General features: G+C 40.7%; 3 protein-coding genes across 3 annotated transcripts in view; all 3 read left to right on the forward strand.

Moving 5' to 3' along the window:
• Nucleotides 1-2,601, forward strand: part of pkd1b (polycystic kidney disease 1b) — a 35,165-nt gene extending 32,564 nt beyond the window's left edge. Inside the window, exons 39-42 of the mRNA XM_053639190.1 lie at nucleotides 1-120; nucleotides 852-986; nucleotides 1,093-1,407; nucleotides 1,507-2,601. The exon at nucleotides 1-120 is cut by the window's left edge and continues 168 nt beyond it. Of these exons, the coding sequence (XP_053495165.1) occupies nucleotides 1-120; nucleotides 852-986; nucleotides 1,093-1,407; nucleotides 1,507-2,259 (1,323 nt within the window). The 3' untranslated portion in view covers nucleotides 2,260-2,601. The remainder of the gene's footprint in view (nucleotides 121-851; nucleotides 987-1,092; nucleotides 1,408-1,506) is intronic.
• A 1,220-nt stretch (nucleotides 2,602-3,821) lies between these two features.
• LOC128617431 (pepsin A-like) lies at nucleotides 3,822-7,340 on the forward strand. Its single transcript, XM_053640553.1, has 9 exons — nucleotides 3,822-4,071; nucleotides 4,257-4,407; nucleotides 4,574-4,691; nucleotides 4,810-4,928; nucleotides 5,082-5,275; nucleotides 5,906-6,022; nucleotides 6,167-6,308; nucleotides 6,847-6,945; nucleotides 7,092-7,340. Exons 1-9 carry the CDS (start codon nucleotides 4,013-4,015, stop codon nucleotides 7,227-7,229), a joined length of 1,137 nt encoding a protein of 378 aa, XP_053496528.1. The 5' UTR covers nucleotides 3,822-4,012; the 3' UTR covers nucleotides 7,230-7,340.
• Nucleotides 7,341-13,643: 6,303 nt separating this feature from the next.
• On the forward strand, nucleotides 13,644-17,270 carry LOC128617437 (pepsin A). Its single transcript, XM_053640561.1, has 9 exons — nucleotides 13,644-14,002; nucleotides 14,188-14,338; nucleotides 14,505-14,622; nucleotides 14,741-14,859; nucleotides 15,013-15,206; nucleotides 15,837-15,953; nucleotides 16,097-16,238; nucleotides 16,777-16,875; nucleotides 17,022-17,270. The coding sequence occupies exons 1-9, from the start codon at nucleotides 13,944-13,946 to the stop codon at nucleotides 17,157-17,159; spliced, it is 1,137 nt and encodes a 378-aa protein (XP_053496536.1). The 5' UTR covers nucleotides 13,644-13,943; the 3' UTR covers nucleotides 17,160-17,270.
• The last annotated feature ends 1,093 nt before the right edge of the window (nucleotides 17,271-18,363 follow it).

Raw genomic sequence — 18,363 nt, forward strand, 5'->3', positions numbered from 1 at the left:
GCTTGTCTTTCTGTTCATGTCTCCCAGCCTGACACCTTCACTGGATTTCACAGCGTTGCTGCTTTGGCCAAGAGTTCCTCGCAGCTCTCGGCTGTGTTGCTGATGTTGCTGGTTCCACAGGTAAACTTGACAGCATGGATAGGAAAATGCTTACTGTTGTAGGCAGTGGAAATGGCAGTTATTGATATTTCAGTAGAAAAACCGGTAGAACATTTTTCAGGGGTTAAATTGTTGAAAGAATATAGTACTAGTACTAAAGATGCCCTGTACAGGCAACTACAAACTATAAACAACTAAGATTACTTTCAGACCAGTGACAGAGTTGAAATAACACAATATATAACCTAATATCTTGCTTGCTAGTCTACTTTAATAAGACAGTGCAATAGTTAGAGGTGTACCTCAGGCTTCCACACAATATGATACGATTTAAAATTTGAATGTAACAATTTGATATTTGACGATACTACTGAATCTGCTATAATAATAAATGATCCAATTCGTTTAGTAGCCTCCGATCGATACGCGACCAACATTGCTCTGAATCTGGGGTAGACCCAGATCATAATATTAATTCACAAATGATGATGAGAAATCATGTGATTGAAGATGCATCTCACCTGAAAGAGAATAAAAGCAGGACATGTGTTTGAATAATTCGAAGAATAAGAAACTCTATTAAGAATTTGTTTGGATTTCTCATCAGAGTGGTTTAGTCTATCCTGTTTTCGTCACCCGGTGCTTGGGCCCCTATTTGTGCCTCTCTGAATTTGCTTTGGGAAAATAAAAAACAGACACACAATCTGTGATATCCATTTTTTTTTCGGGTAAACAGTGCCTGTTTGTTGTAGATGGCAGGCTCTCTGCAGTTTGTAAGAAGGTGGGTGGTGTTCGGCAGGGTTCTCCATCAGGCCTGCGCTGAGATCTGTGGAGTAGCCCTCCTGTTCGTGCTCCTGCTGCTTCTCTTCTCCCACACAGGCTGCTTGGTACTTCATTCTGTTATACTTGGACTGTTACGTTCAATATAATGCTTTTAAAACGCATGAAATAACAAACAAGTCTGGCTTTACCATGACATGACATTCTTTTCAGCTTTTCTCAGCTTCCGTGGAAGGCTTCAGGACTACAAGGCAAGCTATTCAGTCCCTGATGTGCTTGTTGAGAAATCGAATAGTTTTACGGCAACTGTCTGAGGAGCATCCAGTGCTTGGGCCGCTATTCTGCCTCACTTTATTCGGGCTGGGGTTCTGGCTCCTTGGGCGTCTATGTGGAGCCGTGTTATTACAATGGTACAAGACTATCCGGGCAGAAATGTATCGGCCATCCATGGAACCACAGGACTATGAGATGGTAGAGTTTCTCATCAAGAGACTTAAGCTATGGATGGGGCTCAGCAAGATAAAGGAGGTATAAACATCTTTAGTCATCATATATGTCAAGGAACTAATTGTAAGAGTGTATTCTGTGCTTTATTGTACTCTCTACTTGTATTCATGTCATTCCCAGTTCAGGCACAGAGTAAAGTTTGAGGGCATGGAGTCACCACCTTCCAGATCATCCCAGTGCTCCCAGTTCTCCAACATCTCCTCACCCGTCAGTCCTCCAGGGCCACGTCTGGTATCCTCTGCCTCCTCTCAGGTCTCAGAGTCTTCCACCCTCTCTGAGAGCCATGAGGTCCAGCAATACCTTGATCGCTTGCTGCCCTCCGTGGACAGTCTCCTTGCTGGTTTTGATCGTGTCAATCAACTGACCGATGATGTGTTGAATATTGAGGAGCAGCTTCAGATAGTCCAAAGCAGACTTGTCCAGAACAGAAAGAAGCAAAGTGAGCCACAACCACATATGCCCCCAACCCCAAAACTGGCAAGACCAAGCCAAACTTCCCTTCGCATGGGACTGAAGCCTCTTCAGTCTTCCCATGATGGTATCCCTCAAGTCCCCCCTCATCGACGTGCTACCCACTCCGAGTCATCTCTCCTGGGGCCTTCTGCCCATGTCACGAATTATCTATCAGTATCAGGAAGGTGGAAGTCTCAGACAGCAGACCCAAAGACTAGGGGTTTCCCTAGACGAAGAGCCTGGCACTCAGGATCCTGTCACTCTGCAGATACCATTCAAAGTTTCGCTAAGTCTCAAGGTCCTGGAGCCATTCCTCTAAGACCTCGCAGTGAAGAAGGGGATTGGACTGAATCAAGTGAAGACATGCCAGTTAAAAAGAAAGCCTGGCACTCTGATCCCTCTGATACAGAAAAGGACTAAGTCTGTCCTGTGTACCAAAATTTGGTAGTGTTCATTGGTAGGAGTAAAAGCTTTTGTATTCTTTAAATGAATGATGTATTCCCTGTCTTGGAATGTGACCAGGAAGTCAAGTAAGGAGCAGCAAATCGGGGACATTTATGTTCCATCATTTTACACCAAAATAATCAACCAGTTCTTTGGTGTACCTGTCAATCATTCCTGTGTACTTTCATTAACTGTATTTCGACATTTATACTACAAATTGATGCAGTTCATACATAAAGCTTAAAGAAATTTATATATAAATTTCTTCCTTTGATTAAGTTTTTTTGTAACTTTTTTTCCCCCAGTCATGCTTTTCTTAACGGCTGTTCCCTCCAAAAATTAAAGAGTGATTACACTGGGTTAAAAAGACATGACTCTTGAATCAACAATTGAATAAACACTGGGATGATGATGTTTGTACAGGGAATCGTTTATTACTCTCGCTAACTCCATAAACCGTATACTTCTGAGTTATGACTGAAAGGCAGATCAAATCACTGTCGTGAATGTACGACAGAGAAATGCAAGACTTTTCAAACCATGTACTGAATTTTGTAAAAGGTCATACTTTACCACGCGCATTTAAAGTACTCAATACAATGAAAGCATTTCAGCATATATGTATGAGAGTAAAAAAATGTTGAGGCACCTTTTCTTGATTATGAATATATGAAGTGGCATAGGAATGCTTCCATTACTACGGTAAACCCGTGGATTCACTTTATCTCTTGGCTCTCGGATTCATTCAGTCGTGTTATTTTATGTGCGAGAATGAACAGAATTAATACTTCTTTATCTTCGACGAGTGAAAAAAAAATATTAAGAATATATACGGAAGCAATGATATCTCTAAACTAGCAGTAAAAGTCAATAAATACAAATAGTAACACATATATACAGTACATTATAAATTAAGATAAAGAAAAAGACTTTTACAAAGAAATTGCAGAATGTACCTGCATCACTTTTAGCTGGGTCTAATGCCAAAAACACCCTAAAATATTTCCTTATAGCACCTGAAAAATGAAAACTAAGTAGCTTAGTAGCCTTAGTTATGGAAAAAAAGACCAAAAAACCACCAGGCTACTGTTCCCATAGCTAGTAGTAATGAGCTAACAACTTTTATGTACTGTATGTTAGCCTAACACTTTTTACTTGAGATACTAGCAAGCTAGTCCACAAAATTTTACCATTTCAATTACATCAACATGCCGAAGCAAGAAAGAGGTCTAATTGACTAAATCCAATAAAATCAGCGTTAACTTTTTATTGGTGTTTTTTTGCGTATCTATTATTAAAAAAAAAACTCATGAGGCCCCCTGGTGGTCTAAGAAACAGCCCTGAACATCAAAGCAGCGAATTAAATATACCCTGGACATAAATGGAACATTAATGGTACTTAATTTAATCAACATTGTCCAGACCTACACATCAGACCTACACATGAGACTAAGCTAAGGTTCTGAAAGTTCTACTAGTCTACTGTTGCAGCGTTGTACAAGAATACCAAACACTGTTTGCTTAGTTGTAGTTTCAATGTTGCGACTGTTATAGACACTATCTAGAGGACATCAGTTTTGACTGGTCCAAATTATTCCTTATCGCGTATGACCTATACAGTTCCTTATCAAGGAGATATAATGAAGAGGTGGATGTTGTATAAAAGAACCGGACCCTGAAGAAGTCTTGCAGTCTTTGAGCTCAATCAGCTGAACATTTCCAAGCAGCCATGATGCAGTGGGCCGTGGTTCTTTGCTCCATGCTGGCGCTCTCTGAGTGCTTCATCAGGTAACACTTGTTCTCCTTCTGTCTCTAGCATCCAGTATCTAATGCAACTAACTTCAAAGAGTGTTATTTTCAGCATTACTCTCATTGCTCATATGCAGTACTGGGCCAGGGTATTGTCTCTGAACTGCTTTTAAAAGCCAGTACGCCAATGACCGAAAACATTGTTTTGCATCTCTTTATGGCAGCATTCCTCTGACCAAGGGGAAGAGTGCTCGTGATGCACTGGAGGAGAAGGGTCTTTGGGAGAAGTACAGGAAGATGTACCCTTACAACCCAATGGCCAAGTTCACCCAGAGCTATGCCGTTGGTTACGAATCCATGACCAACGATGCTGATGTAAATTCATTTTTCAGCTCCTGCTGTTGATAAAACTATGCTAAGACACTATCATGTGCATTAGGAGGTTTCTATGGAGACGGAATCAATAAATAATGATTTCCAAATGAAATAATAAAAACTTCAGGATTTGTTTGTAATGGCTTCACCCCCTTTGTCTCGGCAGCTTGCCTACTATGGCGTGATCTCCATTGGCACTCCTCCTCAGTCCTTCCAGGTTATCTTCGACACTGGCTCTTCCAACCTCTGGGTTCCCTCCGTCTACTGCAGCAGTGCTGCTTGCAGTGCGTAGCAACCATCCAACTAATTAACATGTTTCTCATTTACAAATACATGTATGCCTCATTACCAGATGTTAAAGGTTGCAAGAAGCAAGAGCTGAGGCATTTTTCTATCTTACAGCCAACCATGTGAGGTTCAATCCTCAGCAATCCAGCACCTTCCAGGCCACCAACCAGCCTCTGTCAATCCAGTACGGCACCGGCAGCATGACTGGCTTCCTCGGATATGACACTGTTACGGTTAGAATGTCTTCAAAGTCATCTAATAACAGCAGTGATATCACACTATACTTACAGTATACTACTTATACCTAACAATTAAGAATGCCTCTGGGTTGAAATGACTTCAACTAGTTCAAGTTTTTGGTACTTACTTGATGGACTTCTCTCTAGGTGAGCAGTATTCAGGTTCCCCATCAGATCTTTGGACTGAGTCAAACCGAGGCACCCTTCATGGCCCATATGAAGGCTGATGGTATTCTGGGATTGGCCTACCCCCAGATCGCTGCCTCCAATGCCCAGCCCGTCTTTGACAACATGGTCCAGCAGGGTCTTGTGCAGGATTACTTCTCGGTCTACCTAAGCAGGTAAGAGAACAAATTTTTGTAACACAAAGTCAATCATTGTGGTTTCAGTTACAGGTGCTGAGGCACAAAGTGTTTGCGTAAGCAGGAAGGAAGTGACTTTGCTTTCTATGAGTAGGGAAATACATCAGACTTAAGGATATCACTTATTATTATTTGTACATGTAAGCTCCTGACTTCACTGGCTGCCAATGTAGACTGGCCCAGCTCAAAGTGGCCAGCAGAAAATGGTGGTAATAGGACAAAAAGTTGATCATTGGACTTTCTTTTGCGGTCAATACTGAGTTTACTACAGAAGTGTTCGATAGTACCAAGAAGCTAATCTGCTTCAAAAGGACTTTAAAATTGTAGGTTCAATTCAAGCATATACACAATCAAGAGTCTGTCTTTGTAAAAGCTTTTGTATTTGGTACAAAGATTGCTGTCTGAAACTAGTCTTTGATGTCTGAAACTAGTCTTTGGTGTTGCTATGAAGCAGTTAAATTGTAAGTGGTGGCTTAGTGGTTAAGGTTTTGGGCAACTGATCGGAAGGTTCAAATCCTGGTATGACCAAGCTACCACTACAAGGGTCCATGAATAAGACCCTTAAACCTTAAGTAAATAATCTGACATGGTCATGTCCCCCACCCCCAGCAACTCTCAAACTGGCAGTGAGATTATTTTCGGTGGATACAACCCCAACCACTACACTGGTTCTCTGGTCTGGATCCCTCTGTCCTCTGAGACATACTGGCAGATCACCGTGGACAGGTAACAACTGTTTTCTTTTCAACTGTTTTCAGGTAACTACAAATTTCTTTGGATGGATTATTAATGTTGTATTAAATCTATGTTGAAAATTTACAAACAAGCAACCACGGTCACTGTATTTGGTGTTCTATTTTTTTCCCCAAGCGTCACCATCAATGGACAGGTTGTTGCTTGCAGTGGTGGATGCCAGGCTATTGTGGATACTGGTACCTCCCTGATCTCTGGTCCTACCAGTGACATCAACAACATTAACAGCTGGGTGGGAGCCACCGTGAACAATGGAGATGTAAGTAAAGGCACTCCAGATGTATGTTTTTCCATCCATCATTTTACAGTGGAATATGTGTATGTCAGTATTACAACACAGAGCTCATTTTGTATTATGGCATTCCCATTATTTGCCTCATTTGGATTAAAGTTGTTATCTCACATAGTGTGTATTATCAGTATGATTAATTCATGAAGTCTATACAGCAAGTCACATTAGTTGTTTCAGGAGTTCTATTTTCTGCCATTTTCTAATTTTTTTAACATTCAGGGAACAAGACTGGGTCCACCATTATTTTTTGATAATTTGACCACTATTATCCCAACAAAGATGAATGTGTAAATAAATATAAATCAACTGTGTTGTGGCCTGGTAAAACCATTCACATGGTGATAAAAATACATCCACATTGGCATTTTTCGTCTTTTTCAAATCCCAGTGGGTTTTTCTAGACCGATACAGACATATTTCATAATATAACATTGATTATAGCAGATTTTGTTTGTCTACCCATGTCCAAGTGGACTTTAATTACGGACTGCTTGTCATCTCTTAGGCTGTGGTGAACTGCAACAACATTGCAAGCATGCCTACATTGACCTTTAACATCAACGGCAATGCCTTCACCCTGCCTGCCTCAGCCTACATCCGTCAGGTGAGTTCCAGTGGCACAGCAGCAAACTTTCATGACCTTGGGTCCAGTTTGTTTGGTCGAAATGGCTTGGGATGTGAGGTTAAGTCTAATATGACAAAAATGTCTGATCCCTTACTAACCCGCTCAACCCTGTGTGTTCTTTACAGTCTTATTACTACGGCTGCCGCACCGGTTTCAGCGGGAGCAGCTCGAGCTTGTGGATCCTGGGTGATGTGTTCATTAGGCAGTACTACACCGTCTTCAACAGGGCAAACAACTCTGTGGGTCTGGCCAAGGCTGTGTAAAATCACAGAACATCAATTAACATTAATTTGCTGCCGATCGACAATCCTGAAAATGTCAGTGATAAAATGATGCAATAGTAACAACATAATAAAGTGATTAGTTCTAGTGCATACATTGTACGTGAGTTTGATTCATTTATTGCAGAATTCTCTTGCTGCACTATTAACACCTTTTCAAATCAGTACAACCTTCCAATCTTTTTTTTTCTTTAGCCAAGAAACATTACAACATTAAAATAATTCTAAAGCCATAAGGCAACATGTTGTATATATACTCTAGGTTGGTCAGGTGGTTCCTTAATTATTTTCACATTTATTTTATCCTGCTCATATTATTTAATAAAGTCTTTTTCCCCGTAAACCCCCTGTAATCCGTAAAAGGGTCTGGAGCCATAATTCTGTACCGTTCCTATTCCTTCCTGTATAATACATAGTACTTAACGAATGGTCTACTAATTAGTGATTCCATGATTGCGGTGCCAAAACTTTTTCATTTTCCAATACTGTGTATAATAAAACCTTTAACCATGTGACTCATTAAGACATCACAGGAAGAAAGGTTTCTGTGCTGACAAGCTGAATTTAGCTCTTTTATGAGTAAAGGGTCTGAAGGTTTGTTATGTTGTTGTTGTTTTTGTTGTTCCCTTTTAAAGGGAACTTCGACGTTGCATTTAGCATAACACTATGGGGAGGGCCTCTCGTGCACGACCGGCATCTGAAGCTTGTGTAAAATCATGCCTATTTATAGGCCTGCCATGATCAGGGGACGTGGCAATTAAGCATGTCACGTGATGTAAATATGGCACCTGTGAACTGCGCCATCAGACTTTGTTATCTTCAGCGAAAGACTGCATATCAGTTGTTTGTGTAGAGAAACAAAAAGGATGCTTCATTTCCTCACTATCTTTTCTCAAAATCTCAGAACTTTTCTATCCCTTTAAAAAAAGAGAAGAACAAAAAAAAGGAATGAGCAAGAGAGAAAAATATGAGTGAGAGAATTCAAGAAGTATATTACAGCTTGCTCCCGTTTCATCACAGGGAATAGTGCACACTTTCTGGATGAAGTGTCTAGTGAAGTAGCATGCGATGGCAGCCTCAAGAGGCTGCGCATGGTAATGGCTACATTAAGCAACCCGGCTCGTGACTTGCACTCTTCTCGGAAGCCGAAGAGAATTGGGTTTCAGAGCCTCGCGGATCTGGGCCGGCCGCTGCCGAGGCAGCTACCTGTCTCAGGTTCGGGGGATCTCTTATGGATCCGGAAGAAGAGCCGGAGACGAGCGCTGGTCTATCTCTTGCTCTGTCTTCCGGGTTCAGTTCTCCGCTGGATTTTGGAGCTCTGGTCACAACTCCTCCTTCCGCTATGTTAAGCCAAAGAAGGGGGTGGGGGGGAGACAAAAATAATAATAATAATTCCTCTCTGACTCCGAGGAGCCAGAAAGATGTGCTAAAAACTGAGAGCAGCATATAAAGAGCTGCTTGAAGTGATTACTAAGGCTGGATGAGCCTTTTTCTCCCCAGTGAAAGTAAATCCCTCACACTGCAGAAACTCCCCTGTCTTCCAGAAGTGCATGACAGAATATCAGGCTTTTGGGGGGAAACTATGCATAAACCGTATTTATAACCCCACAATGTTGGATTATTTGTCCATTGTGGGGAATGAATGGTATGGCTATTTAGCTATGCTGAAGGTGGAGGAGGCGCTTGCGAGCTACCTCTCTCCATCGATGGCAGGTAATTAGGGGGGCTGGCTTTGCCATCCAAGCCACTGTGTAAGGCCACTGTGGCATTGGTGGGCAAGGCCTATGCGGTAGTAGTCTTGCTTGTGGGTCACTGCAGACAATGTTACAGGCCTACCAAGAAGACCTGCTGAGTGAGCTCAACCTATGACGGCATTCAGCCAGTTCTTTCCCTGTTGTCTCGAGTTTACCCTGGCACCCACGAGTGGAGCTCGGGCCAGCACTAGTGCGAAGGTGACCCAGAAGGCGAGTATGGCAGCCCGCCAACCCCCACAGAAAGCCAGGGGAACTGGGCGGCCACAGTCACGGCCTGCTACTAGGCCAGATCTGAGAATGGTCATAAAGGCCAAGCAGGCAAAGAAGAGCGGTCCTGAGGGGCCATGGAGGGACGTATCAGGGGACATGAGGTTGTTAGGGCAGTTAGCCCCCAGTGCTACTGTAGGGCCTCCCCTAGCCAAGGCGGTCCCAAGTTTTCAGTGTTCTCTGGTCAGCGAGCTGTCACAGGGCAACGAAAATCTGACGCTTTCCCTCCAATAGAATGTGGAATAGTTAACGTCACTAAAAGACCATCTGGCAGCGTGGAAACTACTGCCAAATGTGCCTCCATGGGTTCTGTCTACCGTTGAAAAGGGTTACTGGGTCCAGTTTATAGCTCGACCCCCCCCCCCTCCCCCGGTTCAGAGGTGTGCTCACCACAGTAGTCAGCACAGACCAGAGCCCAATGTTAGCGCAGGAAGTAAGATCCCTCTTGGACAAAATGGCCATAGAACATATACCCCGTACAATATATAGCCTAATATCTTGCTTGCTAGTCTACTTTAATAAGACAGTGCAGTAGTTAGAGGTGTACCTCAGGCTTCCACACAATATGATACGATTTAATGTAATAGTAATTCACAAATGATGATGAGAAATCATGTGACAGAACATGCATCTCACCTGAAAAAGAAAAAAAGCAGGACATGTGTTTGAATAATTCAAAAAATAAGAAACTCTAATAAGAATTTCTTTGGATTTCTCATCAGAATGGGTTAGTCTATCCTGTTTTCGTCACCCGGTGCTTGGGCCCCTATTTGTGCTTCTCTGAATTTGCTTTGGGAAAATAAAAAACAGACAGACAATCTGTGATACCCAATTTTTTCGGGTAAACAGTGCATGTTTGTTGTAGATGTCAGGTTCTATGCAGTTTGTAAGAAGGTGGGTGTCATTCCCAGTTCAGACACAGAGTAAAGTTTGAGGGCATGGAGTAACCACCTTCCAGATCATCCCAGTGCTCCCAGTTCTCCAACATCTCCTCGCCTGTCTGTCCTCCAGGGCCACGTCTGGTATCCTGTGCCTCCTCTCAGGTCTCAGAGTCTTCCACCTTCTCTGAGAGCCATGAGGTCCAGCAATACCTTGATATTTATATATATATATATATATATATATATATATATATATTGCTGGCTCAAATTTTGCCTATTACCTGAAGACACTTAACATAGAAACAGATACTCACATATTCAATTGGAGAAAGAAAAATAAGACACCAGCCGTGAGTGAGAAGAAGCAAGGGTCCAGGTTTATTCGTTCCATTCCACCACACGAGATCCACACAGTTTGAGACGCCCCAAAATGCGATCTAAAAAACCAGAGCTGAAGCTCTTCTATTTATACAGTTTTCTTAGGGTCAGGATGACCCAGACACCAATGTGTTTTAGAAAGAGCCCTCCCACAATACCATTATGTTTTAGAAAGAGCCCTCCCCAAACACCATTAGGTTTTCGAAAGAGCCTTCCCATAATACCAATAGGTACGAGACTCAACATTTCGGAGAGACCTTGGTCTCACGGGGTCCGCTGTTCCCATCGACGGTTATCTCGCAGGTGCAACTTGGCTCAACTACCCTTATAAATGGCCCATCTTGGTTCTCTGTTAAAATTTAAGGCCTTCGTCTGTGTTACTCCTGACTTTTCCTCGTGAGACAAGAATCCTCCACACCTTCAAGTGCATTATGAGTAAGTTTCTTTCACAATTTTTCTGTATTTCTGTTTTATAATGCTTTTTTTCTGTCATATTAGCTCTATATTTCTGTTTTATATCTGGTTATACTACTTGCAAGTGTTTTACCCCCTGTTCTGTACTCCATACTTCATAATATCATTATATTATCCTTATAATATCTTAATACTCCTTTTATTATTCTTATAATGTTCTGTTTTCCTTCTGTATGTGTGTGCGTGGTGGCATAGGCCTCTGTGTGTGTGTGTGTGTGTGTGTCTCTTAGTTGACCGTCCACCTACGCTCTGAGGCCTGCCGCACTAATCAAATACATGTATGGTTTGCGCCTTGCTTATCTGTGTGTGTTGTGTCTTAGGTGAACGTCAGCCCACTGAATTTTCAATAAAATTACATACTACTCATACTAGGTCTCCCTCGTGTTTATTTCATGTATATTTTATATACAACAATATATATATATAATTAAATTTCTTCCTTTGATTTTGTTTTTTCGTAACTTTTTTCCCCAGTCATGCTTTTCTTAACGGCTGTTCCCTCCAAAAATTAAAGAGTGATTACACTGGGTTAAAAAGACATGACTCTTGAATCAACAATTGAATAAACGCGGATGATGATGTTTGTACAGTGAACATCTGGATCTCAATAGGAAGGAGCTGATGCAGAAACATTAGCACAAAAATTGTCCTATAATTAAACCACATTTTTCATGTCTGTCTGTTTATAGCTTCATTCATTTTGCTCAATAAATAAAACTCGATCAGCTGCAAATTGCACAGAAAAGTCCAGCCGTATAGTGAAAACATCCTGCAGTGTAATTATGACGGGTGAGAAGATCCTGACAGCGTAGCTGTGAAAACAACCTCCCACTTGTTTGTAATGTGATATTTGAGTGGCACTAATGAAAACTCAAGAGTGGGAACGAGGAACTAATTGAGAAAGAGCCGTCTCTGTCTTTAGGTAAATGGGAATTAGGTGTCACATAACTACTGCTTATAAGTAAAGCTGACAAAATAATTATGCACACACCATACCAAAATGACAGGATACTTAAAAAGTTGTGTATTTTTAATACAGCCTCATTAAAGTGTATTGCATGATGTTAATTTAAGATATTATAGTGCTTTTTCTAATAGTAAGCCGTTAGAGTTAGTGCACAGGGTTTCGAGTTAGTAAGCTGTTAGTGCATAGGTTTTAAAAGGTGACTATTTGGAGTACTGGGCTCATTTTGCATCTTTTTGAAATTGCTTGCGCCACTATTGCTACCAGCAAAAGCACTGACAGCAGACATGGAAATCAAACTGTTGCTCCACACGCCAACACAAGCAACCATGTAATATTTAGACTAATCGCGAACGATGGAAGGGCTCAGCATAAAAGGCATTATGGCTCAGAGTTCTGTTTTGAAGCTTGCACATCTTTATCGCTCAGTTATACACATCCCTCACCACATGGCACGACTGCACCAGTGGGAATCGTTTATTACACTTGCTAACTCCATAAACCGTATACTTCTGAGTTATGACTGAAAGGCAGATCAAATCACTGTCGTGAATGTACGACAGAGAAATGCAAGACTTTTCAAACCATGTACTGAATTTTGTAAAAGGTAATATTTTACCACGTGCATTTAAAGTACTCAATACAATGAAAGCATTTCAGCGTATATGTGAGAGTAAAAAATTGTTGAGGCACCTTTTCTTGATTATGAATATATGAAGTGGCATAGGAATGCTTCCATTACTACGGTAAACCCGTGGATTCACTTTATCTCTTGGCTCTCGGATTCATTCAGTTGTGTTATTTTATGTGCGAGAATGAACAGAATTAATACTTCTTTATCTTCGACGAGTGAAAAAAAAATATTAAGAATATATACGGAAGCAATGATATCTCTAAACTAGCAGTAAAAGTCAATATATACAAATAGTAACACATATATACAGTACATTATAAATTAAGATAAAGAAAAAGACTTTTACAAAGAAATTGCAGAATGTACCTGATCACTTTTAGCTGGGTCTAATGCCAAAAACACCCTAAAATATTTCCTTATAGCACCTGAAAAATGAAAACTAAGTAGCTTAGTAGCCTTAGTTATGGAAAAAAAAGACCAAAAAACCACCAGGCTACTGTTCCCATAGCTAGTAGTAATGAGCTAACAACTTTTATGTGCTGTATGTTAGCCTAACACTTTTTACTTGAGATACTAGCAAGCTAGTCCACAAAATTTTACCATTTCAATTACATCAACATGCCGAAGCAAGAAAGAGGTCTAATTGACTAAATCCAATAAAATCAGCTTTAACTTTTTATTGGTGTTTTGGGTTAGTATCTCCACTTCTTGTTTTTATTTTCGCATTTTACCACTCCAGATTCATATGACTGTTCATGATTACTGCTTCTTTATGAACTTCTGACATTAGTTACGTTAGTTACCGAATTTAGCTATGCAAATTAGAGTTCTGTTTTTTTCTCACAAAACAAGGTGGCTTCCAGGGACTGCATACATACACCTTTTCACCGAATTATAGTAAAGTGTGCTTTTTTGTGTATCTATTATAAAAAAAAAAAAATCATGGGGCCCCCTGGTGGTCTAAGAAACAGCCGTGAACATCAAAGTAGCGAATTAAATATACCCTGGACATAAATGGAACATTAATGGTACTTAATCAACATTGTCCAGACCTACACATGAGACTAAGCTAAGGTTCTGAAAGTTCTACTAGTCTACTGTTGCAGCGTTGTACAAGAATACCAAACACTGTTTGCTTAATTGTATTTTCCATGTTGCGACTGTTATTGACACTGTCTAGAGGACATCAGTTTTGACTGGTCCAAATTATTCCTTATCGCGTATGACCTATACAGTTCCTTATCAAGGAGATATAATGAAGAGGTGGATGTTGTATAAAAGAACAGGACTCTGAAGAAGTCTTGCAGTCTTTGAGCTCAATCAGCTGAACATTTCCAAGCAGCCATGATGCAGTGGGCCGTGGTTCTTTGCTCCATGCTGGCGCTCTCTGAGTGCTTCATCAGGTAACACTTGTTCTCCTTCTGTCTCTAGCATCCAGTATCTAATGCAACTAACTTCAAAGAGTGTTATTTTCAGCATTACTCTCATTGCTCATATGCAGTACTGGGCCAGGGTATTGTCTCTGAACTGCTTTTAAAAGCCAGTACGCCAATGACCGAAAACATTGTTTTGCATCTCTTTATGGCAGCGTTCCTCTGATCAAGGGGAAGAGTGCTCGTGATGCACTGGAGGAGAAGGGTCTTTGGGAGAAGTACAGGAAGATGTACCCTTACAACCCAATGGCCAAGTTCACCCAGAGCTATGCCGTTGGTTACGAATCCATGACCAACGATGCTGATGTAAATTCATTTTTCAGCTCCTGCTGTTGATAAAACTATGCTAAGACACTATCATGTGCATTAGGAGGTTTCTATGGAGACGGAATCAATAAATAATGATTTCCAAATGAAATAATAAAAAGTTCAGGATTTGTTTGTAATGGCTTCACCCCCTTTGTCTCGGCAGCTTGCCTACTATGGCGTGATCTCCATTGGCACTCCTCCTCAGTCCTTCCAGGTTATCTTCGACACTGGCTCTTCCAACCTCTGGGTTCCCTCCGTCTACTGCAGCAGTGCTGCTTGCAGTGCGTAGCAACCATCCAACTAATTAACATGTTTCTCATTTACAAATTCATGTATGCCTCATTACCAGATGTTAAAGGTTGCAAGAAGCAAGAGCTGAGGCATTTTTCTATCTTACAGCCAACCATGTGAGGTTCAATCCTCAGCAATCCAGCACCTTCCAGGCCACCAACCAGCCTCTGTCAATCCAGTACGGCACCGGCAGCATGACTGGCTTCCTCGGATATGACACTGTTACGGTTAGAATGTCTTCAAAGTCATCTAATAACAGCAGTGATATCACACTATACTTACAGTATACTACTTATACCTAACAATTAAGAATGCCTCTGGGTTGAAATGACTTCAACTAGTTCAAGTTTTTGGTACTTACTTGATGGACTTCTCTCTAGGTGAGCAGTATTCAGGTTCCCCATCAGATCTTTGGACTGAGTCAAACCGAGGCACCCTTCATGGCCCATATGAAGGCTGATGGTATTCTGGGATTGGCCTACCCCCAGATCGCTGCCTCCAATGCCCAGCCCGTTTTTGACAACATGGTCCAGCAGGGTCTTGTGCAGGATTACTTCTCGGTCTACCTAAGCAGGTAAGAGAACAAATTTTTGTAACACGAAGTCAATCATTGTGGTTTCAGTTACAGGTGCTGAGGCACAAAGTGTTTGTGTAAGCAGGAAGAAAGTGACTTTGCTTCCTATGAGTAGGGAAATACATCAGACTTAAGGATATCACTTATTATTATTTGTACATGTAAGCTCCTGACTTCAATGACTGCCAATGTAGACTGGCCCAACTCAAAGTGGCCAGCAGAAAATGGTGGTAATAGGACAAAAAGTTGATCATTGGACTTTCTTTTGCGGTCAATACTGAGTTTACTACAGAAGTGTTCGATAGTACCAAGAAGCTAATCTGCTTCAAAAGGACTTTAAAATTGTACGTTCAATTCAAGCATATACACAATCAAGAGTCTGTCTTTGTAAAAGCTTTTGTATTTGGTACAAAGATTGCTGTCTGAAACTAGTCTTTGATGTCTGAAACAAGTCTTTGGTGTTGCTATGAAGCAGTTAAATTGTAAGTGGTGGCTTAGTGGTTAAGGTTTTGGGCAACTGATCGGAAGGTTCAAATCCTGGTACGACCAAGCTACCAGTACAAGGGTCCATGAATAAGACCCTTAAACTTTAAGTAAATAATCTGACATGGTCATGTCCCCCACCCCCAGCAACTCTCAAACTGGCAGTGAGGTAATTTTCGGTGGATACAACCCCAACCACTACACTGGTTCTCTGGTCTGGATCCCTCTGTCCTCTGAGACATACTGGCAGATCACCGTGGACAGGTAACAACTGTTTTCTTTTCAACTGTTTTCAGGTAACTACAAATTTCTTTGGATGGATTATTAATGTTGTATTAAATCCATGTTGAAAATTTACAAACAAGCAACCACGGTCACTGTATTTGGTGTTCTATTTTTTCCCCAAGCGTCACCATCAATGGACAGGTTGTTGCTTGCAGTGGTGGATGCCAGGCTATTGTGGATACTGGTACCTCCCTGATCTCTGGTCCTACCAGTGACATCAACAACATTAACAGCTGGGTGGGAGCCACCGTGAACAATGGAGATGTAAGTAAAGGCACTCCAGATGTATGTTTTTCCATCCATCATTTTACAGTGGAATATGTGTATGTCAGTATTACAACACAGAGCTCATTTTGTATTATGGCATTCCCATTATTTGCCTCATTTGGATTAAAGTTGTTATCTCACATAGTGTGTATTATCAGTATGATTAATTCATGAAGTCTATACAGCAAGTCACATTAGTTGTTTCAGGAGTTCTATGTTCTGCCATTTTCTAATTTTTTTAACATTCAGGGAACAAGACTGGGTCCACCATTATTTTTTGATAATTTGACCACTATTATCCCAACAAAGATGAATGTGTAAATAAATATAAATCAACTGTGTTGTGGCCTGGTAAAACCATTCACATGGTGATAAAAATACATCCACATTGGCATTTTTCATCTTTTTCAAATCCCAGTGGGTTTTTCTAGACCGATACAGACATGTTTCATAATATAACACTGAATATAGCAGATTTTGTTTGTCTACCCATGTCCAAGTGGACTTTAATTACGGACTGCTTGTCATCTCTTAGGCTGTGGTGAACTGCAACAACATTGCAAGCATGCCTACATTGACCTTTAACATCAACGGCAATGCCTTCACCCTGCCTGCCTCAGCCTACATCCGTCAGGTGAGTTCCAGTGGCACAGCAGCAAACTTTCATGACCTTGGGTCCAGTTTGTTTGGTCGAAATGGCTTGGGATGTGAGGTTAAGTCTAATATGACAAAAATGTCTGATCCCTTACTAACCCGCTCAACCCTGTGTGTTCTTTACAGTCTTATTACTACGGCTGCCGCACCGGTTTCAGCGGGAGCAGCTCGAGCTTGTGGATCCTGGGTGATGTGTTCATTAGGCAGTACTACACCGTCTTCAACAGGGCAAACAACTCTGTGGGTCTGGCCAAGGCTGTGTAAAATCACAGAACATCAATTAACATTTATTTGCTGCCGATCGACAATCCTGAAAATGTCACTGATAAAATGATGCAATAGTAACAACATAATAAAGTGATTAGTTCTAGTGCATACATTGTACGTGAGTTTGATTCATTTATTGCAGAATTCTCTTGCTGCACTATTAACACCTTTTCAAATCAGTACAACCTTCCAATCTTTTTTTTTCTTTAGCCAAGAAACATTACAACATTAAAATAATTCTAAAGCCATAAGGCAACATGTTGTATATATACTCTAGGTTGGTCAGGTGGTTCCTTAATTATTTTCACATTTATTTTATCCTGCTCGTATTATTTAATAAAGTCTTTTACCCCGTAAACCCCCTGTGATCCGTAAAAGGGTCTGGAGCCATAATTCTGTACCGTTCCTATTCCTTCCTGTATAATACATAGTACTTACGGAATGGTCTACTAATTAGTGATTCCATGATTGCGGTGCCAAAATTTTTTCATTTTCCAATACTGAGTATAATAAAACTTTTAACCGTTCAAATGACTCCTTCAGACATCACAGGAAGAAAGGTTTCTGTGCTGACAAGCTGAATTGAGCTCTTTTATGAGTAAAGGGTCTGAGGGTTTGTTGTTGTTTTTATTTAGCATAGAACAAGCAAAAGCACAATATGTGGTTAACTAGCATTTATGCTAATGAGATGAGGACATTGAAGACACTCTAATGATTTTTTAAATGAATAATTAACTTTCAATCGATCATTCGTTTAACACGGTTTTACATTCAGCGTGACCTCGTCAGTCCATATCACTGAAACCTTTCTTCCTCTCATGATCTTCAAGAAATGTAGATGATGCAGCTTCCTGTTTTTTTTTTTTTTTTTTTTTTTTTTTTTTTTTTTTTTTTGTATGTGTGTGTGTGTGTGGAATGATCCAAATATTTCATGCAGTGAATGTGTTCAGGCAACAGGATTGAATAAATGTAAAATGTACATTTTTCATAACCTTTAACTCCTAGAACAAGATGTTTCAAACATGAGATATTAAATGGATTATTAACATATTAATGCAAAAAATAATACCGTTTTTTGTTTTTTTTTAAAAGCATTTTTCAAGGTAAAATGCAGTTATACATAGTGGACTGTGACCGGCAAAGTGCTGTAGATTTTGTAGGTTTTATTAACGTTTTTATTCCGTTATTTATCCAAAACAGA

This window comes from Ictalurus furcatus, chromosome 13 (genome assembly GCF_023375685.1).
Source record: "Ictalurus furcatus strain D&B chromosome 13, Billie_1.0, whole genome shotgun sequence".
Classification (NCBI taxonomy): Eukaryota; Metazoa; Chordata; class Actinopteri; order Siluriformes; family Ictaluridae; genus Ictalurus; species Ictalurus furcatus.

Excerpts from the sequence above, each read along its gene's own strand:
- LOC128617431 (XM_053640553.1), top strand. The coding sequence starts at position 4,013 with ATGATGCAGTGGGCCGTGGTTCTTTGCTCCATGCTGGCGCTCTCTGAG. Across the intron at positions 4,072-4,256 it reads CTCTCTGAGTGCTTCATCAG|CATTCCTCTGACCAAGGGGA; the intron begins GTAACACTTGTT and ends TCTTTATGGCAG. Across the intron at positions 6,309-6,846 it reads CCACCGTGAACAATGGAGAT|GCTGTGGTGAACTGCAACAA; the intron begins GTAAGTAAAGGC and ends GTCATCTCTTAG.
- LOC128617437 (XM_053640561.1), top strand. The coding sequence starts at position 13,944 with ATGATGCAGTGGGCCGTGGTTCTTTGCTCCATGCTGGCGCTCTCTGAG. Across the intron at positions 14,339-14,504 it reads CCATGACCAACGATGCTGAT|CTTGCCTACTATGGCGTGAT; the intron begins GTAAATTCATTT and ends TTGTCTCGGCAG. Across the intron at positions 15,207-15,836 it reads TTCTCGGTCTACCTAAGCAG|CAACTCTCAAACTGGCAGTG; the intron begins GTAAGAGAACAA and ends CCCCACCCCCAG.